This window comes from Plecotus auritus (assembly GCF_963455305.1).
Source record: "Plecotus auritus genome assembly, chromosome: 9".
NCBI classification, from domain to species: domain Eukaryota; kingdom Metazoa; phylum Chordata; class Mammalia; order Chiroptera; family Vespertilionidae; genus Plecotus; species Plecotus auritus.
Window position 1 is genome coordinate 122,845,329 of NC_137783.1, and position 25,524 is coordinate 122,870,852.

The 25,524-nt window shown below is 37.9% G+C and overlaps 1 protein-coding gene across 1 annotated transcript in view; it reads right to left on the reverse strand.

Annotated features, from left to right (window-relative positions):
* The window catches only part of SOX6 (SRY-box transcription factor 6), a 386,487-nt gene that overhangs the window by 100,483 nt on the left and 260,480 nt on the right, over positions 1-25,524 (reverse strand). The window contains exons 7-9 of the mRNA XM_080642731.1: positions 19,389-19,512; positions 10,790-10,869; positions 9,166-9,288 (exon numbers count right to left, since the gene is read on the reverse strand). Of these exons, the coding sequence (XP_080498857.1) occupies positions 9,166-9,288; positions 10,790-10,869; positions 19,389-19,512 (327 nt within the window). The remainder of the gene's footprint in view (positions 1-9,165; positions 9,289-10,789; positions 10,870-19,388; positions 19,513-25,524) is intronic.

Below are 25,524 nucleotides of genomic sequence, written 5' to 3' on the forward strand. Positions count from 1 at the left end.
TCAACACCCGTGTACATTTTAAGTAATAAAAGTTTTATGCGTATCTATCACATATTTATTTTTGATTAAGTTCATGCTGCTCAAGGTCAATAGCATTATGGAAATTACTGATGAAATACCGAAAATTGAGATTATATAGGTATAGGTATAGATATAGATATAGATATAGTTATAGTTATGGATATAGATGATATAGATATTATTTCAAAGGTTGGTTACAGTTATTAAGCTGACTTATTCTATGTTTGGAAACTGGAGTGAAGCATTTTCTAAAATACTATAACTTTTTTTTAACCCTCACCCAAGGATATGTTTGATTTGAGAGAGAGAGAGAGAGAGAGAGAGAGAGAGAGATTGATGTGAGAGAGAAACGTTGATCAGTTGCCTCCTGTACACGCCCTAGCCATGGAATAAACCTGCAACCTAGGCATGTTCCAGGACGGGAATTGAACCTACAACCTTCCGATGTATGGGACAATGCTCCAATCAAGCCATACCCGCCAGGGCAAACACCAGAACATTTTGCTTTCTAACCTTGCAATATATCCTTAATCACATCATCTCTCTGATTTTCAAGGTAGTTCATTATAAACAGACAGATATATGATATGATACATGGTACCAACCAAACAATACCTCAAAATCCAGTTTGGTAAAAAAAAAAAAAAAAAAAAAAAAGGAATAAAACTACCTGTCACTTTTTTAGAAAACAGCACCTACTGGTAACATAGACTCTATTTAAATACCAATATTTATAAACTGGGAGCTCCCTGTTGAGTGGTTTAATTAGTGAGGCTGGAGCTAACTGAAATTGGTGGAAATTGTATATTAGTAAAGATACAGGACTGCATTGATTTTGTAGTTCCCAGGTCCTGGGCTCCTACTAAGCCATCTCTGAGAGTATAACTGAACATCCCAGCAATCAAATTATTTAAATACAGTGATTAACAGGGCTTAAGTAAGAAATGTTGTACTCTCTTAACTTTTAGTTATTACCTTAAAACCAACTGAAAATACATTTTCTAAAAGAAAGTCCCGTTTAATCTAATGTTTTAATTTGTGAGTAGGTATAAACTTATTCTGTTTCACTGAATACAATAAGATCTCTAAATGCTAGTTAATATCTTAATATTTTACATCCTTCTCTGAATCTGCCTATATTTCTTTTTTAAAAATATATATTTTATTGGAATTCTAGGGAAAACCAAGATGGCGGCATATGTAAACACCCAAACTGCCTCGCACAACAATATCAAAACTACAACTAAAAGACAAAATGGACACCATCCAGAACCATAGGAAAGCTGGCTGAGTGGAAATACTACAACTAGAAGGAAAGAGGAAAGCACATTGAGACTCAGAGGAGTTGCCAAAGGCTGAGGTACGGAGACGCACGCGCGCGGGGAGAACAGGCGGCTGAGTGCACGGGCAGCTGAGTGCGTGGCTGGCTTTCTCAAGTGGGAGGGAAACGGAAGTCCCAACTGCGCTGAACTCCAGTCCCGGGCGAGAATCTGGGAACCCAGACTCATTCGGGGGGAATCTGGACTGTCAGGAAAAGAGAAAGCACACTGAGACTCAGGGGAGCTGCAGAAGGCAGAGGTCCAGAGGCACGTGCGCGCAGAGAGAACTGACTGCTGAGTGCACAGGCAGCTGAGTGCCCGGCTGGCTTTCTAAAGTGGGAGGGAGACGGAAGCTTTCGACTGCACTGAACTCCAGTTCCAGGAGAGTTTCTGGGAACCCACTCATTTGGGGAGAAACTGGACTGTCTGGCAGCGGGAGAAACTCAAGGGTGGCTTTCTCTCAGAGGTGCTTGCAGCAATTACCGAGGGACACTGAGACCCAGGGGCCTCTAGGGCAGGGCTGACGGGAAGCCAAGGCTGTCTGCTCCGCCCTGAGACTCCACCCCATCCAAGCTGAGCACAGAGGCTTTTGCAATTTTGCAAGTCTTGTCTCCTAAGGGTGTCTCCAGCAGTGAAGTTCTCCCAGCGTAGCCACAGCTGATGCTCACAGCCAATTGGCCTGGAGGTCAATTCATCCCAGTGATACCAACAACAATCAAGACTTAAGTACAACAAGGCTGTGCACACAGCCCAAAAAGGGGTGCACCAAAAGTGTCCACCTCAGGTAACTGGGGGAGGCTGAGCCACTGGGGCCCTATAGGACACCTACCACACAAAGCTACTCTACCAACTCAGGGAAGCAGTGAAAATGCAGAGACAAAGAAACAGATCACAAATGAAAGAAATGGAGGAAAGCAAATGACTGGATATAGAGTTCAAAACCACGGTTATAAGGGTTTTCAAGAATTTCCTAGAAAAGGTCAATAAATTTAGCGAGACCCTCGAGGATATGAAAAAGGACCAACTAGAAATTAAACATACACTGACTGAAATAAAAAATATTATACAGAGACCTAACAGCAGACTAGAGGACCGCAAGAATCAAGTCAATAATTTGAAATACAAAGAAGCAAAAAACACTCAACCAGAAAAGAAAAAAAAAAAAAAAAGAATCCAAAAATTTGAAGATAGTGTAAGGAGCCTCTGGGACAACCTCAAGTGTACCAACATCCGAATTATGGGGGTGCCAGAAGAAGAGAGAGAGCAAGATACTGAAAACCTATTTGAAGAAATAATGACCGAAAACTTCCCCCACCTGGTGAAAGAAAGACTTAAAAGTCCAGGAAGTGCACAGAACCCCAAACAAAAGGAATCCTAAGAGGACCACACCAAGACACATCATAATTAAAATGCCAAGAGCAAAAGACAAAGAGAGAATCTTAAAAGCAGCAAGAGAAAAACAGTTAATTACCTACAAGGGAGCCCCCATACGACTGTCAGCTGATTTCTCAACAGAAACTATGCAGGCCAGATGGGAGTGGCAAGAAATATTCAAAGTGATGAACAGCAAGAACCTACAATCAAGATTACTCTACCCAGCAAAGCTATCATTCAGAATTGAAGGTCAGATAAAGAGCTTCACAGATAAGAAAAAGCTAAAGGAGTTCATTACCACCAAACCAGTATTATATGAAATGCTGAAAGGTATTCTTTAAGAAGAGGAAGAAGAAGAAAAAGGTAAAGATAAAAATTATGAACAACAAATACAGGTCTATCAACAAGTGAATCTAAAAATCAAGTGAATAAAAAATCTGATGAACAGAATAAATTGGTGAATATAATAGAATCAGGGGCATAGAACGGGAGTGGACTGACAATTCTCGGGGGGGAAAGGGGTGTGGGGGTGTGGGAAGAGACTGGACAAAAATCGTACACCTATGGATGAGGACAGTGGGGGGGAGGTAAGGGCAGAGGGTGGGGTGGGAACCGGGTGGAGGGGAGCTATGGGGGGAAAAAAGAGGAACAATTGTAATAATCTGAACAATAAAGATTTATTAAATTAAAAAATATATATATATTTTATTGATTTTTTACAGAGAGGAAGGGAGAGGGATAGAGAGTTAGAAACATCGATGAGAAAGATCGATCAGCTGCCTCCTGCACACTCCCTACTGGGTATGTGCCCGCAACCAAGGTACATGCCCTTGAATGGAATCGAACCTGGGACCCTTGAGTCTGCAGGCTGACGCTCTATCCACTGAGTAAAACCAGCCAGGGCTGCCTATATTTCTTTTACCTACATCAGGATTCTCCTGGTGCCTGCTATTTTTTTTTTAAGAAGACTACTTAGAAATGAAAAGCTGTTTACATAAAATAATGCTTTCTAAAGAGAAAGTACTTGATTGAATATATCAAAAAAAAAAAGTTTTCATAGAAGCTCAGGCCCCAGATGGCTCCCAAAGATAAAAATCATTAATTTATCAAATACTGAACCAGGCAATATTCAGGATTCAACAGTACACAAAAGAGACTTAAGTCCCTGAATTCAGTGACTTACGTTCTAGTAAATTAGAGTTACCCATCAGAAGCACTTTAGGCAGAGAAGCTAGAGTAGAATTGACTGCTTATTGGGATGTTGGATAGTATTCCCTTATTTTGATGATTTTTTTTTTTTTTGGAAACCTAACACATGCCTCATAATCCCATTTACTATTCATAAAAACCCTGCAAATAAATAGCCACTTTCACAATGAACAAACTCTAAAAAGAAGGTAATTTGAAACCTGTACAGGACAACATAGCAAGTAATAGTGGAAACTTTAATCCAACAAACTGACTCCAAAGTGGAATCATTAGCCTCAGTTCATCCAGTCTAAGCTACAACGGTCCTCCCAAGTTCCACCACTCTCTAAAGTCAAAGGGGTGAGGGAAGGCTGATTAAGAGAAAGTAAGCGTTTCTCCTCAAAGCACAACCCCATGGTTGGCGTCCTCAAAACAAGCTTTGAATCAGTGCATTCCTTTTTCTTCACTGGGTAGCCAGTAATAGGCCACTCGAATCAACCCTTTATTCAGCTCTCTATTAGAAATCACAACCTCTCCAGCCTACCCAGCAAAACTACCTCACCCTCCCATTCCTCCACAGCACTGAGGCACGTCTGGGACTGCAAACAAGAGGACGGGGTAGGAGCCAGGAAGAGCATCTAAATACAACACCATAAAGATTCAGGCTGGAACGGAAATAGAGACAGAGCATTCTCGAGGTTGATGGGCACTTCTTCCCTTTCCATTTGTAGCATGGAAATTGTCAATATCATTTAAATAAAATATGTGTTTGGATTTACTTTTGCAAACTTCAATTGTTCTCCATCTTTGCAAACTTGGCAAGACTTAAATAGTTTCATTTAAGAATAACTTATAGTTGATAGGTTTTTCTAGTATTTTAAGGCTCCAATTATATTCCTTCCCCTCACATCTTCCTTTCCATAGTGCCCATCAAATAAAAGTGAAAATGCATTTATATTGTTTTTTAAATTTTTTCATATTTAACTCCTTTCATTTAGACGACTACCCATACTATCATTATAAGAACGCATCTGTTAAAATATGTTCCAACTAAAGCTTGGTAGGCTTTGAATGCTCGATAAAAATCATTCTCTGAGGCTAATGAAGACAGAAATTCTGCCTGTAACAATATTAAGTTTGTTTTCTCCAGTGATTCAGAGAAGTGAGCAATCTGTCAGTAATACATTGAGTGAAATTACTTGTCTTGTAGGAATAACTGCTGACAGTCACTGTATCTCAGGGCTGACCCAAACATCTCCCTGCTGACAAACAAATTACTATGTCTAACTTTGAAAAGGTAACTAGCTTGTTTTTAATTTTGATTGGTCTTTCAGAATCCCTTATACTTACACACAGTCCCATCCTTCATTGTATAAAAAAAAAAAGAAGAAGAAGAAGCAGCAACAAAATGTGTTTTGGGTGGATAGGTTTCAATTAATGAGTAAAGGTGGGGAAAAGTAAAGAAAGAAAGCCTTACCATTGGAGCTAAGAAAAAGAACTGTTATTGCTTCTTCCTGAGACTGTTGTGCAGATAAAACTGGTGAGTATGTCTACCCAACATTAAGACTGGCAGTGCCGCCACTGACTGACTGGGTGAGTGAACACATTACCGAGACAGTATTGTAGGAATTAATTTTCTTCAATAAAGTGATTTTTAAGGCTCATATATTTCACAATCTAAACATATGTCACTGTTTCATAAACAAAATAAATGGATTAAAATAATACATTACCAATATGCTGACATGTGGAGATGTTTTAATTAGAAATTCTTAAGCTGTGTGATATTTAACTGCTGTATTTGCTAAAGAGAGCATGTATCATTTAATAAGAAGGCATGAGACAGGTGTAACATTTTGCATGACATGGTTCCAGACTGTGTTTACTATAAGCTACAACTATGAGGCAACATTACTCCTAATTAAAAACAAAATTAAACAAGATCACCTTAAGGATCTATTATATTGAAAGTCATCACCTACAATGAATCAATACACTGAAACCACTTTTTCCTCTTAAAAAAAAGTCATTCAGAGCTTAGTTTCTAAGATGATATTTCTTCAGAAACAATCTAACATCTTAGCTATTTAAAGGCCAAATTTACATGACCACCTCATTATACTGGTCCCCCTTCCTTAACATTCTTCTTGACTTACTTGAAGGACCAATGCTAACATAGCTGAGGAAAGCAAATGGCAACTGGTCCTGAAATTTATCCGGGTAGAGAATTGGAATAAGTAGCAATATAATATATTGTTTACTGTAGCAAACGCCCTTTGTTCTCTAAAGGTCAAAAACACAGTAACCTTAGAGTTACAGTTTCTGATTGTTCCCAGGGTTAAATACATTATCAAAATTAATGGTTCAAGCCCCTCAACCTTCAGATATATGAGTATTCATGACTCCATCTGCTGAACTGTTCAACTAAAAATAGCATTCTTTGGCCTGCTCTCTTCTAATATTGTGCCCCTGAGACAGAAAAAAACCATGCCTTAGATTAGCTCAGAAAACCAACGAAGTAAAAAGAAATATTTCCTGCATCTTCTTTATTCCAGAGAAAGATAAAACTGGAATATACTAATGTAAGAAGGGTCTTTCCACTTCAAATATCTTTTCTCTACTTGGTAACAAAATGTTGGGCTTCCAGGTTGTGACCATAAACACTGTTAAGATTTATCCAGGCTTATAACTGCTAGAAGTAACAACCTTTAAAGGACAAGTTAACTGTGACATCGGATAGGACCAGTGCTGAGCAACGCAGCAGGGCGGGTGTGGGGGTGGTGGTGGGGGGGTGGTGGGGGGGGTGGTGGTGGTGGTGGTAGTGGTATGTACGTATTGTGGACTTTTTTTTTTTCCCTAAGAATCTCTGTTTAGAAATAAAACAAGTTAACATACTTGCAATGCTTCCTTAGTATCAACAGTTTATCATGATAATGATTGTTGGAGCTGTGACATATTAGCTTGTCCAAGAAGGGGAGAAAACCTTAGCTAGAAAGGAAAGCAGACTTTAAAATCAATAAAGCAAGATATTATTAAATGTTCTCTCTATTTTTGCTCAAAACTTTAAATGTTAATGTCTGTAGCAGCTTCGATATGAGTGTCTACTCTGCTGTTCATAAACGTCCCAATAAACATGTTAGACTAACACCTGGAAAGTTTAGGCAATCTGCCTTTCAGACAAGGTCGAGCTTTTCTAACCAGGGTACCATACAAGCAAACAGAACAAAGGTTTCCTAACATGCAGGAAAAACTTGCAAAAAATGGAACAAGAAAACAGAGCAAGGATAAACAGAAACCCAAGAAATTCTCAAACCACCCAAACTCAAACTGCAAAGCGGTGAGGGCTCCTGCTTAAATGGGTTCTCTATTTAGCCTAATAAAAGTGACAGACATCGGCATACGCTGTGCTTCTCGATCAGCATTGCTACAGCAACACCCAGATCTGGCCCTCACATGTATGACATTATGGCATCAAAGCCCGACAGAAGCCAGACTTGACAGCATCAGGGGCCAATGATGCTGTGACAGAAAGAAGTCAACGTAAGTGACTTGTGAAAAATCAGTAAACGAAAATCTGGGTAGAAAACCAGCTAAGAGAAGGTTGATGGGATAAACCTCAACACTTCAAGAGAACATAAATGTCAAAGAGGAGAGGAGGTCACCTGCTTTCACATTCTTTCAAGTATTTAAAAGTTTAACAAACTGTCCCTGAGGGGGTAAGCTTGCTAACTGTTTTCACGTGGAAAGCTTCTTCTTGATGCCCCGTTTCTATTTAGCAATCAATCCTAAACATAGATTTTCAGAATGTCCAGAGATATGGTATCTTTTCTACATCCAAAAGCCTTAGGAGAGAAATCCTTTCTGACTGTCTAGCAGACAGCAGATACTGAGAGTCCATGCCCGGTCATGCCTGGGTGGAAACCCCCATACAGTGCATATCAAAGGGAACGGGTGGGAGCAAGGGGGCAGCGAGCTCTGGAACTCTTCCCAGGCTGTTTCCAAGCTGGCCTTTGATCTTGTCCTCTTCTTTCTTCTCTGGAGTAAACGTTACCGTTTTCCAAAAATGTAGATTCAAAAGCAGCAGAGAAGAAGTCACATGGACACTTTATTGAATATAAAGTATGCAATATGTATAACTTGCAGGGCCACTAGAAGCTGAATATACAACGTTTGCCAGCTGTAATTACTTTCTGCTTTTCTTTTTTGAATTGGGTTTCCTATCCTTGGTTAGAATATAAAATATAGTACTACATCTAACCGAGAAAGTCAAAGTGTGTTTCAGTCTGAGGTAATCTGTCTCCATTTTTTTTTTTTTTTTTTTGTGACTCAACAGCTAGCTGGCAACTCGCCAGTACCTGAGAGTCCCGAAGAGGAACACCAATGATATAGGAAAGGAATCAAGCATGAAATCAGAGAACAACTAGGTCCCTGTAGAAGAAAAGGACTTGGTTTTCAAAAGAGCCATATAAGCCATCTTCTCCCAAGTAGTAAGAGTACCACACACACAGACAAAAAAAAAAACTAACTAACTAAGAGCTTTCCTGGAAGTTCAATATGAAAAGAATCCTATCAAAATGTATGGGGTGAAAAGCAACCAGCCAGGCCCAGGCACTCATCCCTACTTCAGCCTGAGAAGACTAAGTTAAGAAACCTGAATTAGGTAGAGTTAGAAATCCTAGGTAAAAACTTTGAATCCACGTTAAAAAACTTGACCTCTCTGAACCTCTGTTGTTTATCTGTACAAGCAGAACCGTATTCTATCAACTTGGCAGAGTTTTATGTGGTCAGTTGAGATTTTTGTAATGTTTAAGTGTGTGTGTTTTTTTAACATTATACGTCACTACACATTTAAAAAAGTAAAAATAAGTAAAGAAAATAAAGATGGTTTGAAAACACACATATTGTAAAAAATTTGCCTAAATACATATACAGGAATAAACAACCTGATTCAGGGGCATTGGTTTGACATCTGCTGTGTGTGTGTGTGTGTGTGTGTGTGTGTGTGTGTGTGTGTGTGGAGTGTGTGTGTGTGTGTGTGTGTGTGGAGTGTGTGTGTGTGTGTGTGTGTGTGGAGTGTGTGTGTGTGTGTGTGTGTGTGTGTGTGAAAGAAAAGGAGCAAAAAGGAGGCTCCTTAGGAATTAGAAGTAGGAAATGATCATGTTGCAGTGTTTAGGTTTTGTGTTTGCCACTTTTGAAAAAGCCTAGAGTATGACTGAACAATCCAGTCCCCCACCCAATGAAGCACCAATGGAAGTATTCATACCTCAATCTGTTTGTGGTTGTAAGAGTGGCCACCACCATGTTCAAAGGTGTCCAAACTCCTGCCAAAACGGTCACTTAGGCCCTTTAGCCTTGGGTTAATTTGTGGGTGGGAGACATGACCCTTCTGTTTAGTAGCGTATTCAGAAAAAAAAAAAAAAAAAGACAAAACACACTGTCAGAACTCATGAAACAGAACACATATTTCTAAATCCAGGGTATTGACCACACCAAAGCATAGAAAGCAGAAGGTTTAGGACCCAGATGTCCCTTCATAGAAACTTGGTACTTGGCTCTAAGATCAAACAATGGCACTGATTCTTATTCTTGCCTCTGACTCAAGGGTATACACTCCATAGCATAGCTATCTAAAAAGGAGAAGTAGGTTCGGTTTCCTGGCAGTGAGGCTTTCTTTAGAGTTCACCAATCCCAGTAATTTCCAGTGTTAGTAGTGGGGAAGGAGAAGGCTTGGAAGAGAGGTAGGGTTGCCACTCTTACAGGCAAAACTTTTAGTTCTGCTGGGCAATCCATAACAAGGCTTTCTGGATGAGGCTTAGGATAAACACTCAAAGTCTTGCAAAAATTCTTACTTGAAGACCTAATTGAAAATGGTCAAAATAATGGTGTTTTTTTTTCAAGGTAAAATATTTGTACATTTTTTAATGTTGAGGTTATGTAGGGAATAGCAACGAAGAAAGTAAAATGTCTAGCCAGGTGCTATTTTCTAGATTATTTAAGAAAATTCAAAAATAATCACAATAAATTATAAGAATAAAATACTATTTTTAAACTCTGCACTGTATTGAAATGAAAGTTGATTGTTATCACATATTTTTAAATGTTTAAATTCTGAAGGTTTAACCACTATTTTAATATTATCTTTTTGCTAAAAATACATACTCATTTAAAGTCAATTTCCCACTAAAATGGCAGTGTTGGAAGGGTGTAAAGATCACCTAGCCCTACTGTAAACCCTTCATTTTACTGTGAAGAAGACAAGGTGCAGATGATTTTTTATTCAGCTTCCTAAACACTTTTCCCCAAGTTTAGCTTTTAAGTAAAGAACTTGGTCAGACTCCGTGCCCAGATTTTCAACCTGGAATGAGGAAGAAGATGAGGTGAGGATACACATGCTCAGGTGCAATATGTTTACATTTTACTAAGTAGCTAAAGTAATTTGGTAATAATGACGACCTGTTCATTATTCAAAAGTTTTCCACCTGTTCTATGAGGAAAATATCCAACACTGCTAGAAGGAAAATATCCAACACTGTTCTCTGTTTTGATGCTTATATGTAAAAGCTAATTTGACATAAACTAAGACATGGGTGGAAAATTGACAAGGAGAAAGCTAATACAGCCAATAGCAGCCAGCCATAAAGAAATTGTGAAACCATGAACTCACCTGAGAGAGAATATAAAGTCCTAAGTCATCGTGTCATTTGTCCTTTAAAAATATTGAAACGGGCACTTTCCTATTTGCAGTACGGTAAGTACATAAGGTGTTAATCCTCCCAGGCTATGCTTAAAAAATTATTTAACATTCGGGCCATTATTTAGCATACAGCTGGTTAGCAGTTTTCCACTAGAGCACTGGCGGGCATCCCACATTTTCCTCTGGCACTTACCTGAAGCTGTAAAGGGCTGAGGCCCGAAGCGGCAGCAGCTGCCATTGTGGATGGAATGAACTGCACGGGGTAGTTATCGCCTGTCGGAAAGAACAATGCGCACAGGTTTAGACAATGCACAGGGAATCGCAGCAGACAAGTACAAACAGGGCCCTGGGATTGCCTGAGCTTCACAACGTTGCTCTAAGCCCAAACATCTGCAGAAACAAAAGGCTTAGTTGGGCGCAGACTTGCGATGCTGCCTCGGAACTTTTTGTTAACAGATAGCTGGTAGGCAAACTGGCAAAACATGAATGTGATGTTAAAAAAATTTAATGTGCAATTCAAGCATGTTCACTCCATTACAAATCTTGTAATACATCATTTTTTTAAGAGTAAAAAAAATATCTTAAAGCCAGGCTGACACTCGGTTCACTAAGAAAGCATTAAGGCTTTTGTATTTGAACAACAAAAACTGGCTTGGTAAGCGAGGCAGAGTGTTAGAGGCCAAAAAAAGATTATGATCTGTTGACTGCCCATAACCCTAAACTATACTTATTTAAAAAAAAAATAGAGAAAACATTTTAAAATGCAACCTCTTCAATTTGATAGCAGTGAGAGGGAAACTCCTCTTATCTGGCAACATTCTGTGAAATGCCTGGTATCCCAATGCCTGGGAGTGGAAACATTATTTTTCTGGATTAATTCTGTGGAGCCTAGTACAGAACCATGCACTCTAGGTACTTATCGCTTACTCCTTGATGATGTGATTACGTAACCACACGTTTTACATGGACTATCTCCATTAAAGTTCGGAAAATATTGAGCATGGTTCAGCAGCGGCCAATGCTACATCCTAACGTGTTTCTGACTCCAGGCCCCTCCTAAATAGGGGGACGGAGGTGCCGACGGTGACCTGAGAGCACAGGCTGTGTGCAGCAACCTGAGGGACCAAGAGAAAGCACTGAGGACTGTATTGTGATCGTGGTAACCGAGGTCAAAAATGAATACTTGTGTATAAATCACACAATGTCAGGGATTAAATGGAGCATCGCTTTGGCTCCGGCCACTCATTTAAAGTCAGTGTCGCGCGCTATCTCTGGGCTATATTTTAATAGGCTGTTCCTTCACACATTTTTGACATTTGTAATAATCATGCTGTTTTGCATGAACTTTTCCACACTGAAAACTGAATGTATAATGAAGAGACGGTGTAGAAAGAATCACAGTAACAGTGGCAGTCAACTGGAAAGCGACAAAACCTCTTTGTTTTTTTCTGCATGGACACCAGTACCTGGGGCCTTCCTGATGCCCCGCTTCCCTGGGCCACATCCTGCCTGCCACACGAAGTGCTACTCAGCTGGCCCAGTGTACATGTTTAGTCACTTTCACTTTTAACAAATTGTTAGCTTCTAATCTGCACAGTCTCTTTGCATCATATCCATAATACCTCATCAGACCATTGAGCACAGTGTGTGCTCGTGTGCAGTCCAGTAACAATTGGCTTCTGATTGCATACGAGCGCTGCTACAATGCACTCACTAGCACTATGCTGTGCTGGTCTCCTATGGAGTAATGTTCAAAATATCTGATCTTGTTTCTCCCCTTCCATGAGGTTGATTTTGGTTCGCAGTGCTGCATGAGCTTTTTAAAAAAGTTAACTAGGCCAAATTATTTTTTATAGTAAGTGACTGTCGCTTTATGCTTAAATAATTCTACTGATCTCCTTGATATTTATATTAAATTATCGGATGAAAGAATATTCCTATCTAAGTCAAATAGTATTTCTTCTGTTGATATCTGATCAGGTTAAAAAAAATCACAAAACGATGCTGAATTAATGATGCTTCAAAAATAGGGCGGAAAAAAATCACCATTCCAACTATCAACATGGACTGCCTCCTGGAACATTTTAGAGCTATTCTTTCTTTAAATATCATGCATTATTCATACTAACGCTAAACCACAAAACCCCCTCCCTGTAAGTTTAATACCAGTTGCTTTATTTGTACTAAAACATTTTTCATGTCAAACATATTTTAAAAAATCAAACTCTAAAAGAATTCCCTGGGGCACTCCTTTTTTCATAGCTGTCATGCTTCTATGCTATGAAATAGCTCATTTTTTTAAATAGTTTTTGGCTTGCTAGTTAATTTATTACTATCTCTACCACACCCTGTAGTACTCTCCAGCTCACCTGCTGGTTACAAACAGCTCTCTTTCTACTGCTGACAAGCTTATTTTTAAAGCGTTTCTAACTTTGCTGCTGGTTTAAATCTGTATGTTTAAATATAATGTTTGCAAAGCTATTTCTCCAGAACATATCATTGTATTGATATTAAAAGTGAAAATGAATACATTAGAGCAACAGTGATTATCACAGAAAATAATTAGAAGAGAAAGAAAAAGGAAAAGTCAAGAGAGGGAGAAGATAAGGGTGAAGAAAAGGGGGGGCATTATAAAAGTAGAAGAGGAAAATATAAGAGGGAGGGGGATTTAGGGTGTTGGGAAGTTTAATTTTTTATAACAAAGTTACGTGCTCTCCCCAGCCCCCTTTAATTTCCTCTGTGTAAGAGTGATCAAGAAGAAGTTCTCAGTGGCTGACTTGGCAAGGAATCAGTCAACATGTTGTAGCAATTTTTTTCAAATTTGTCTCTGGATTGGAAATGCTTGCGTGAGCACCCATTCTTTTAAATTTGTACAAAGGAAGATGAAGCCTGTTGGAACAGGTTGGCTCTGGCGCTGCCGTACTCTGGCTCCTGCCACCTCTGGTGTTCGAAGACAACCTCCAAGAGGTAGTCTGGGAAAGAACGCCCATTCTGCAAATCCATCTCTCCAGCCTTCTAGATTTTCTAAGTGACTACTTTTACCTGAGGATTACAGAACACATACGAAACAGGATTTAAAACCTATGGGACATGTGCCTAACATTCGTTTCACTTATCACACTGGGTAACATTCCTTTGAAATCAAAGTAAGAGTCCCTGAATGACAGAAAGTACATTGTGTAATTTTCAGGGAAACCAAAATGAAGCCAAAACTTATTCAGACTTAACTACAGGAGGAGGGGGAATTAGGACTCAGTCTACCTCCTACAAGGATACTCGTAGTTTGTGTAATTCAGATAGAAATTCCACTTTCATTAGAGAGTCAAAAATCCCATAGGTAAAATTCTGCCCATTTAGTTTGATTCTTCAAAAAGACAAGGGGCTGGGATGGTTGTGGTCTTCTGAAATATTCACTTCAGATACTAACCTATTGAGGAAATCATTTAAAGAGCTTGGGAGGAGTAGAGAAGAAAAATACATTAAACTGGGAGACAGGATTCAAAGATTCTTCAGATAACTGGCTCAAATTCTCACACCTTACTTTGCACACTCCAAAACAGAAGAAAAATTCACTACACGACCGACCCTAACTCTCTTACAGATTATTGTGTGATGGCATCATAGGTTTATGGCAAATTACTTGAGTTGCCAAATAACTTATATATAGACTCCACTTTTATAAGCTATCATCATTCTTGCTACAATATAGAAATAGTTCAATCACTATCATCAATATAGACTTGGACATACCACTTTGCATCTTGCCTGGATGTATGTATTCAGAGTAGCAAAATATTACACTTCCTCTATATTCTAAAAAATTGCCATAATCAATCTGAATTTATCTTTGTGAAACATCACAAAAGTTAGCAGGTAATAGGTGACACTTTTAGAATCCTAAAAATAGAACAAAACCTTCTATTTGTTCTGAAGACAACTGGACAAAAAAAATTTTTTTGCTAAGCATGCTCTTATTTCTCCTGCTAAATTGCTCCTTTTCTGTTCATTAAAGAATAGATCAATGATGAGAAGAGTCTTGATCTTAGGAGTTTTCCTAAGAGTATCTGCATGTTGTTGTTGTTGTTTTTTGTTTATTTTTAAATATGTTTTTATTGATTTCAGAGAGGGAGAAGGAAGGAGAAAGAGAAACATCAATGATGAGAGAAAATCACTGATTGGCTGCCTCCTGCATGCCCCACACTGGGGATCAAGACTGCAACCCAGGCATGTGCCCTGACCAGGGAATCAAACCACAAATTCCTGGTTCATAGGTTGACACTTAACCACCGAGCCATGCTGGCCAGGCTATCTGCCTTGTTTTTGATACCTTCAAAGAAGCTAAGAATCAATCTTAATTTCTTCACCTATTTCATAGACGCATCCACACTTCTGACCAATATATAAAAATCCATGGAATTTGTCACAATAGCAACTAAATAAGTGAGGTTGGATGAACTGATATAAATCCATGCCCATTACAAGAAAAAAAATTATAATATCAACTCAGTTTATGCCTTAATGTTAGCTCACCAATGATATAGGCTCCATATATGAAGGAGGATTAGTTTACATGGATGAACAGTTTTTCTTCTTGGACTTCAAAATTTTTATTTAAAAATTAGAGCACTAAGATGAAGAAACTAATATGCTTTAATTTCAAGTAGATAGATTTAAAAGTATTCCAGCAACAGTGGTTACAGACCTATGATTTAATTCTGGAAGCGGTAGAAATCCCAGCTTTATAAGATATCATTTGGGAAACCCCATACATATAAGTCACTTTCTTTTTTCTACAGAAAAAGCAAACACCAGATTTTTCTTAATGTCATCCACACTTAGACCGTGTCCACAAGAGTGTAAAATATCAAATCAGAGAACCAGTCTGGATTCTATCTCTGCTAATTCCTAGATGGGAGTGCTTAGAAAAGTTAATCAATGTGTTTGACCTCCTTTTTTCTCAAGGAGCATCTTTTATTTAATTTTTAAATCTTTATTGTTGAAAATATTATATATGACCTCCTTTCCTCCCTCCCCCCATTGACCTCTTCTAGACTTCCTGCCCCTGCCCCAGGCCTTCACCACCCTATTGTCTGTGTCCATGGGTTATGAATACTAGTATATGCATACAAGTTCTTTGGTTGTTTGACTTTTGTTTTCTTTTTTCTTTTAACAAAATAGAAATAATGCTACTTTTATCTTAGAATTGTTATGAAAATTAAATTTGAATATATATTATATTTATATAATTATTTTATATAAATGCTTATTTCATTTATTTGCTAGTATATAAAATTTATTATTTATATGTTTATAGACAAATAAATGGTGCTCAATAAATGCTAAATGAAACAAAGAAGCATTAGATAACAATTGTACACCAAACAAATTAAAAAATCTAGAAGAAATGGACAAATTCTCGAAAGACACGAATTACCTAAATGGATTTGAGAAAAAATAAAAAATACCAACAGAACTATAACAGGTAAAGAGATTGAATCAGTAATCAAAACCTCCCAACAAAGGAAAGTCTTGGGTCAGATGGCTTCACCAGTAAATTTTATTGAATATTCAAGAAAAATTAACACTAATCTTTCCCAAAATCTTCAACAAAAGAGAGAGAGAGAGAGAGAGAGAGAGAGAGAGAGAGAGAGAGAGAGAAAATATTATTTCTAACTATTCAGTAATGAGACCAAATCCAGATAAAGACATCACAGGAAAACAAAAACACAAAAAACAGACCAATATCCTTTATGAATATAGATACAAAGATCCTCAATAAAATATTAGCATATTGACTCCAACAACATATTAAAAGTATTATTCACTATGACTAGGTAATATTTATCCCAAGAATGCAAGAGTGGTTCAACATCTAAAAGAATCCTATTTATAGAACAAAGGGGGAAAACCCCCACTTGATCATCTCAATTGATGCATTTGACAAAATCTAATACCTGTTCATGATAGGAAAAATAGTCTCAGAAAAGTAGGAACACAGGAAAAGTTCATTAACGTGCACAATTCCTGTGGGCAACACTCCTCAGTAAGCCAACGAGGTGGGAGAGCTTGCTTGCTGTTCACTACACACAGGAACCCTGCAATGCCCAGAGCGACGGGCAAACTATCTGAGGGGAAGTCCCAGAGCCCTAAATATGTTAGTTTAGACTCTGCTAATATGGGTTCAGAAACAGTCAACTTCCACTGTGAATATCACCCCAAGGAGGGCCTGACTGTCAGCAATCAAGACGATCATTCGATCAGCTGGCAGTATAAGCTCTCTGGAATTGTTTTAGGTTGTGGGAAGGTAGAAAAGGGAAAAAGGAGTCCTTTATTTTGTAGTTTATGAAGACCAAGGCAGTGTTTGCTCAGCCTCTTGCTTAGAGGACCAAAATATCAAGTTATGTGATCATTGCACAGCTTTCATAGGTGACAAAGCTCCTCTCTTCTAAAAATGCAGTCATTGTCTCATGTGTATTTCAAGTGAAATTACCATAGCTCAGTTTATGGCAAAAAAGTTTTCTTACTCCAGACTCGGGTCCAAATTCAGACTCTGGTCCAGAATTCTCCTCCCCAAATGACAAGAACACTGAATAGATTAAGTCTCCTGAATATGTGATTTCTCTACTAATAGTGTAAGAACATAAAACTTTAATTCTTTTTACGTATAATTTTTATATACAGTAAAGCCTAGATAAGCCAACATATTAAAGAATATAGAGTTCTGCTTAATTAATTTATCTGACATAACTTAGTAGTCACCAGAAAATACTTTTATCACCAGCCTTGCCTGGGATTAAAAAACTGTCCTAATGTCCAAATCTATTGTCCTGCCTTAACCAAAAGGTTTTAGCCAAAATAATCAAATACAACTTTGCTTCCCAGAACACTACCCTGCGCTGCACATATGCTGTTCAATGAAGCTAACTCACGCCTGCATCATATTGTCCAAATCTCTATATTCTTCTTAGTTACATATTATAATCTCATTGATGCTGTATGAGAAGACTTTTAAAAAATGGTCCAACTTCATTGACTATATAACAATATCTGTCCTCATGAAAAACGTCATCGTTGTTTTAACAGAATTAGGTAAGTAACATGTTAATTATGTGGATATCTATGTCTAGTAGAAAGTAAGGCCCATACCCAATTTTGAAGTGTGGAGAACTTTCAATTTAAAAACACTGAAATTAAATAGAGAGTTTCCACATATAGTTCATTTAAAAGGATTCTCAGACTGGTATAGAGATGACAAACTCAGATTCAGGATAAACCAGTAAATTTAGTTTACATCAACATTCCAAAGATACTCAAGACGAAGGAACAGTTCAGAAATACTTACAGGGAACAGAGAAGGACTGAAGCACTGCACTGACAGAAACATATTCTCTGACAAAATATACTCCTGTCCTTAATATGAATCCCAACTTTATAGGGTATATAACTTGTTCTGAAGATTCTGCTCTAGAAAAATCAATGTTTAGCAATCCGAATACCACAAATGTCTTTCACTCAGGTGTCCAAAAATCCTTTAATACTAAAGATTGACTTTTTTTTCAATCTGAGTAATTTTCAAAGTCAGTCCTTAAATTAGCCAATGCCTTGACATCTCTATTCTTGAAATCGTTTGAGTTTTGACACACATCTTACCTTGCCTTACAAGGAAGGGTGTACTCGCCACATGCAAAAGAATAATCAATAGCAAAAAGCAGTTAAAATAGATATCAAAATTCACCACGTTTGTTTGTATGCTACTTAGTAAACTTTCTTACCAAACATTTTAGTAGAGTGATTTATATTTTATTAGTGCTTTAAGCATATTAAAATACCTTTGTTCACCTTGTAAACCCCACGCACAAAAAAAAAAAACTGATGCACTCAGATTTGTTACACACAGATTCGGTGGTTAATATAAGCAGGTTAATATGTTAAAAAGAACTTGACACAGAAATTATTAATGGGTAGAACAAGGTCACTACTTCTGAGCTGAGGTCACTTACAAAGAATGCACAAATGAAATTAAGGTTGACTTTTATTTACTTGACTATCTTCTTACATTGGATTCCTTTGGCAACATATCTTTAAACATTTAAAGCCCTGTTTACAAGGAGGCTCTGAAAGAAGCTTCAAACCATTCTGTGTCCCTAATTGAATTCCCTAGGAGTCCAGTAAACTCAGAGGAATAAAGAAAAATCATAACATTTGCTAAATCATCTCAAAACATATTTCACTGCAAGGTTATGTGACCTGTTTTTTGAGGTTCCAAGATGAATGAGAAAATACTACTGAATGTTTCATTATTTAGACTGACATCAAAAAGAATTTTAGCTATTAATGGTAAGTTAATTAAATCAATCCAGTTTTAATTTTTCTTCCAAGAGAAATCAGACAACTAATAACAACATTTTATACTGTACATGACCACTCGGCCAGAATATAAAAGCTCTCGGGAAGGAAAGCATCTGTGAACAAATACAATTATTCACAGTAAAGGTATGAGACAGAGCTAATAAAAATGTGTAATCGCCCCCAGGGAAAGTAGCACTTTATCTATGAATTAAAAAAAAAAAAAATCAAGTGGAAGAAGAGAAAGTAAAAGTTTTTAGCAACCAATTAGTTTATTAACGTCACCTTCCCAATTAACTGCCCAGTTCTAATTTTACTTTTAAATAAGCTTTCATGATCTTTGTACTCATAGTTCTTTCATGTGCTCCTGTGTTTGTTGTGACTACTAAGCAAAAACATGTGGATTTTAGCATTTCCAAAAGAATGTTAAATCCCTCTCTACTTACCTGGTTTGTATGTTATTCCAGGGGGGAAGAGGAATCCCTGTTGGGCAGCAGCAGCTGCTGCCAGGGTCCGCTGGTCATGTGGAAAAATTGGGATCATGAGCGGAGGCATGTGACCCTGAACCTGCTAAACAGAAGAGAGCCTATGATCAGACAGAGAGCAAATGTACGCCAAGAAGTATTTGTTTTTCACTCCTGGTGGTGTGTGGGTACCCAAACAGCCACCCACCTCCAACCTCATTCCAAATATGCTCCCTCAGAAAACTCGGGCCACATTCCACAAGTCCCTTCTCTTAGATTCCATTAGCACAGCAGGAACATCACCTCATCGTGAATTTGCTTCACCCCTGCTTCCACTAAATTGCAGTTACTGGTTTTCTTTTATCTTAACTTTATTTTTCCTTTATTTTCTTTCCTTTTTTAAAACAAAGAAATAAGTTGCTTCTTACATTGTACAATGTTTAAAGATTTTACCCTTACCAGTTTTGCATTCTGTGCTTTATTTTGAAAACAGTATTTAGTATCCTTGGACAGAAAATGATGTCTAATTGTTATGTATTCCAAAAGCTGTGTCTCCCCAGTTAGGTATCTTATTTCAAAGCCTCACTGCATTATGTGAAACATATAGCTCTTCAGATTTAAGGCTACTACATCTTGGCTCCCAATTAAACTAATATTCTTTGCCATACACACCTCGATGTAACATATAAATTGCTTGTCTGGCTAAGCAGTTTTACAGCTTTATGCACTACCATGTAGCTCAGTAATTATGGAGTTGTATTCAGAGAGCATTTCATAATAAATCCTACTACATCAAATTTCATTTGACCTCAATAAATGTATCAAAGAGCACAAAAATGCAAAATAGAAAATCTTCACTCTCTATATCAGTATTTGTATTCCATATAAAGAAAGTGAGAGCTATGACAGAATCATGCCTCTGGAAATCACACTTTAATTTCCCAGCTCCCTCCTTTCCTCGAGGCATGCTGCCCGGTTCTCGGTTCTCGAGAGCATCACAGGAAGATTTTGTCCTGGCTTTCAGGGCCTGATTCTATAAGTTGAACTACAGGACTTTTGTTATATAAAGGTCAAAACTAGGGTGTATTAACAGAAATGATCTTTTAGTTCAAACTGGATTTTTGGCCTCCTTACTAATATAAAAAGGCTACATGATATTCTATTTAGGATATAAACCTTTACCACTAATTCTACCAGCCCCAAACCCTTCCCCTATTTAAATTCCTAAATCTTCTCTTCAGGCAGAAATCCACACACTGGCTGGTGACCCTGCTTAAATAGCACTAATTTGCCTTGTCCTGTCCTTGTTCCCTCCACAGCCAGGGACATGGTGCAAAATGCTTCTGTATGGGTCTAAGAGGTTTCATTTACCAACAGTTTTTCTCTAGGGAAAGCCCTATGATGTGGGTTAATAAAGGGCAAGCAAAAAATAAACACTTTACAGTATTTTTCTGAATTCATTTCTCAGGAAAATCAACTTATAATAAAAAGGTCTTTGTGCAATTACTACCTTGCCAGTGGGGCGTGAAAGAAACTAGCTTTAGGCAGCTATTTCTCCCATTTTAGCTGAGGTAAGCCCAAGTTTTGTACGTGAGAGTACAAACTTAGCCTGCTTAAATTGGAGCTGATCCCCTAGTGCCCAGGTCTTGCCTTTAACCCTGAAGAAAAACACTAAGTTTGCTTTCAACCCCAGCTGATTGTGACCTGATGCAAATCTGAGATGTCAACGTTGAGGGCACTGTGCTATGTCAGAAAATAAAACATGGTATTCTTTGTGGGTGACTATTGTTCAGTGCAAGAGTATATGGAAGGAAATCATTACATTTACTCCTGGAAATATGGTCCTCTCACATACCCAGCACATAGCACAGATGCTTCACACTCTAAAGAAGGGGAACAAGAAAGTGAGAAGTCTAGGTATCATATTTATTTAATCTTTCCTTCTATCATTTAACAAACATTTATTACATTTTATTTATTTATTTATTTATTTATTTATTTATTTATTTATTTATTTATTTATTTATTTATTTTAATCCTCGCCCAAGGATATACTTCCACTGTTTTTGAGAGAGAGAGAGAGAGAAAAAGAGAGAGAGAGAGACATCAATGTGAGAGAAAAATCAATTGGTTGCCTCCCGTACACACCTCAATCAGGGAACGAACCCACAACCTAAGCATGTGCCTTGACTAGGAACCAAACCTGCAACCTTTGGTGCATGAGACGATGCTCCAACCAATGAGCCACCTTCATAGCCATGGCTATGAACTTATTATTATGTGTGATGGATCTTGAGAAGTAGCTGGGGAAAAATGGAGGCCATTTAGCTTGGGATAGAAAATATATGCTATATTCAAATGTTTGAAGGAATGATATATAAAAGATGAACCAGATCAAGTCTGAGCAGTTATAATGGGCAGAACTAGGTTCAAAAAAAGATTTTAGGGAAGTTTAATGCAAATAATATTCTAATAATGAGTTCTCCAACAATCACTGATGAAAGAGTGTGTGTGCCATTTCCCTAGAGGTGGTCAAGTAAAGGTTGCACACGTACATGTGAGAAATTCTTGAAAGGACATGTGAAACTGAAACCCTGATTAGATAATGACCTGTAGAGCCTTTGCAACTTGTTAATTCTATGGTTCAGAGTCAACATTAGGAAGATAATGCGATCTAGTCATTCTTTCAGCCATTCCACACATAATTTATTCACAATCTACTCTGCCTACAAAGGCTTTGCTGCCAAACAATCCAAGCTTACATCTGTATACTGCCCTTCTGTTCCCTGTGTGATCTTGAACACTCATTTAACCTTCCTGAGTCTATTCTGTCATGTAAAAAGCAAAGCCAGTGATACTACCTTACATGGTTATTGTGAGGATTAGTAGACAAGGAAAGTAACGCTGGTGGCACAGTGAGTGGCACATAATAGGCACTCAGTAAGCGTTAGGTCTTTGCTCTCTTTTTGATATACTGCAGTTTGAATATTCAGTACTAGAAAATTATCAATTTACTGATAAAAGAAGAAACAGTAGATCTTACCCATAATTCTAATTCAAAAAAGAAAACAAGAGCCAACTAAATAATTCAGTTTGGCAGGCCGAGGCTTGTCATGTTCTCGGCAGACACCACACCTCACAGAGCATTATCCCATTCCAAGTATCTAGAAAACCGTGAAAAAGAAGAGGTGGTATTACTGGGATCATTTGAAGATGTAATTATTCATTAAGCAGCATCTTAGGAGGAAAACATAATTTTATTTTCACGGTGCCCAAGCTCTTCATATCATAAGGGATCAATGGCAATTAGGCATCAGACCTTAATTCTTGAATCTTGGTGCCTGAAGATATTTCCTTTGTAACTAGCTATGTACATGAGAAAACTAAGTAAACTACCTAGGGTCCCTTTTTAATGCCAAAGAGCTATAGTGGTTTCATATTAACATAAGCTGTAATAGTTTAGGGAAGTTCCTTTCTGTCCATCACCCTCTACAGGTAGGAAATGTTAGACATTTTCAATGCTATTATCTCAGAGGCAGTTTCAATAAAATGAGGGTCAAAGTAAATAAGGAGGGGAACAGAAGGCATAGGGAGAGCAATAGTAATAATAGCTTCAGAGGTGGAACAGAGTTTAGAGTTGATCTCACCTAGTAGTTCTCCAAGTAGGGTCCCTGACCAGCAGCATCAGCCATACCTGAGAATTTTTAAAAAGCAAATTATGGGGCTCCACCCCAGACCTATGAATCAGAAACTCTTGGGTTGGATCCAACTATCTAAAATGTAGACTAAAATAATCCAGAGCAGTGATGCTCAAATTTTAGTGTGCATCAGAATCTGGAGGGCTTGTTAAAATAAAGATTGCTCAACCCCACCCTCAAAGTCTGAATCAGTAGATTTGAGGTAGGGGCCTAAGAGTGTATTTTTCTAACAAATCCCCATGTGAATTGAAGCTGGTGCGGCTGGTCCAGGGACTACTCTTTGAAAATCACTAATCTAAATCAAACCTCACATGGAACCAGGTGAGCAGAGAAGGTAAAAGATACAAACCTGGGGTTACACTGCCTATGACAAGCTGGATCTAGAATCCAGAACTGCTAATTATCCTGTCCAGGGCTTTTCCTATTGTATCACATGGACTTCAGTGACAGAAAACAGGGGAAACCATATGTGCCCATACTTTCAGTAGAGAAAACCTGGAGCCCGGCAATTAAAAACAATTTTATGTTTTAGGGGCGTATTGTTGGGGTGTGGCTATTATATTTGTTTAGTTTCAGTTTCTTTTATCTTCTCTCTTGTTTTGCACCCAGAACAACTTGATTATAAATCTATTGTAACTAATTCCAATAATTTATTATAATACATTCATTAGCAATGATCATTTAGCTCCAAATGATAAAATTTTCCTTAACTTGTCTTAAGTAAAACAATAATATGCCCTTTAATTTAAGTATAAATTAAAGCAACCATTTCCCCCTTTCATAACTGTCCATTCATTGTACTTACTAGAAGATTATTGGTTGAAGGTGGGAAATAGAAAACAAGGGCAAAACACAAACCAAAATATCCAGTGGCCAGTTAGAATCTAGGCTGAGAGACGATAGAAAGCTCCTTTCTAGCTCTAATTACAGAAGTAACAGTGGTGGTAATGATAACCACAGCAGCTAGTCCTTTCCAGTTTCCTATATGTCCAGCACAGGGAAAGTGATTTACATGCTCTATCTAACTTAATCTTCAAAATCCTATGGTGTACTTACTGTTATTATTCTCATTCCCTTAGTGAGGAAGTCAAAACCGTGAGAGGTTAAGTAACTTTGGTCAATTAAAAAGTGGTGAAGCCAGGATTCAAGTCCCAGGTAAATCAGGCTCAAAGTGTATACTTTTAAGTCCCATTTAAAGTCATCTCTTACTAAACCAACCTAACTGAGATAAGGAATATAATTCTTTGTGATAACAATTATTTGACTGGAAGTTTTATAAACATAATTGTAATTTATATAAAGTTGTCATAAATGATACACAGAAATCCAATGTACCTTTTACCCAGTTTCCTCCAATAGTAGCATCTTGAAAAACTACAGTACAATATCACAACTAGGGTATTGACATTGATATAATCCAACAATTTTATCCAGATTTCCCCAGTGTGATACTATTTGAAAGGAATTATCTGTCTTAAAAATTAGTAAGGGTAACGGAGGTCTATGAATACTTCCAACCACCATCAGTTATAGGAAACTCACCAGTACAACTCATCGGTGCAAATAGTCATGTGTTGCATAATAACATTTCGGTCAATGACAAACCACATATACGATGGTGGTACCATACAATTATAATAGAGTGGAAAACTTCCTAACAGTGTAGTGACACCGTAGTCATTGTAATGTCTAGAGCAGTGGTCGGCAAACTGCGGCTCGCGAGCCACATGCGGCTCTTTGGCCCCATGTGGCTCTTCCACAAAATACCACAGCCTGGGCGAGTCTATTTTGAAGAAGTGGCATTAGAAGAAGTTTAAGTTTAAAAAATTTGGCCCTCAAAAGAAATTTCAATCGTTGTACTGTTGATATTTGGCTCTGTTGACTAATGAGTTTGCCAACCACTGGTCTAGAGCAACAAATTATTCACATGCTTGTTTTGATGCTGATGTAAACAAACCTACTGCGCTGCCAGGTGTATAAAAGCATAGCACTTACAACTACAGTAGTAGGCTATACCATCTAGGTTTGTGTAACTACATTCTGTAATGATTGCACAACAAACAAGTCACCAAACAATGCATTTCTCAGAAGGTAACCCTGTCATAGCGGCTCATGACTGTAATATAAGTGGGAAGTATAAATTAAAGCAACCATTTCCCCCTTTCATAACTGTCCATTCATTGTACTTACTAGAAGATTATTGGCTGAAGGTGGGAAATAGAAAACAAGGGCAAGTTAGCTGGGAGAGATAAGAGGGCTTGGTGGTGGCACAAAAACACATAAGCACCTGGAGTACTCACCTCCCGTGGAAGCTGAATTAAGTTCACTGGCTGAGTATTAGTGCTTAAGGCAGATAAAGAATTTTGAAGATACAGAAAAGCCCCGACCCTGCTCTGAAGAATGTAAGCCTGCCTTTCCTT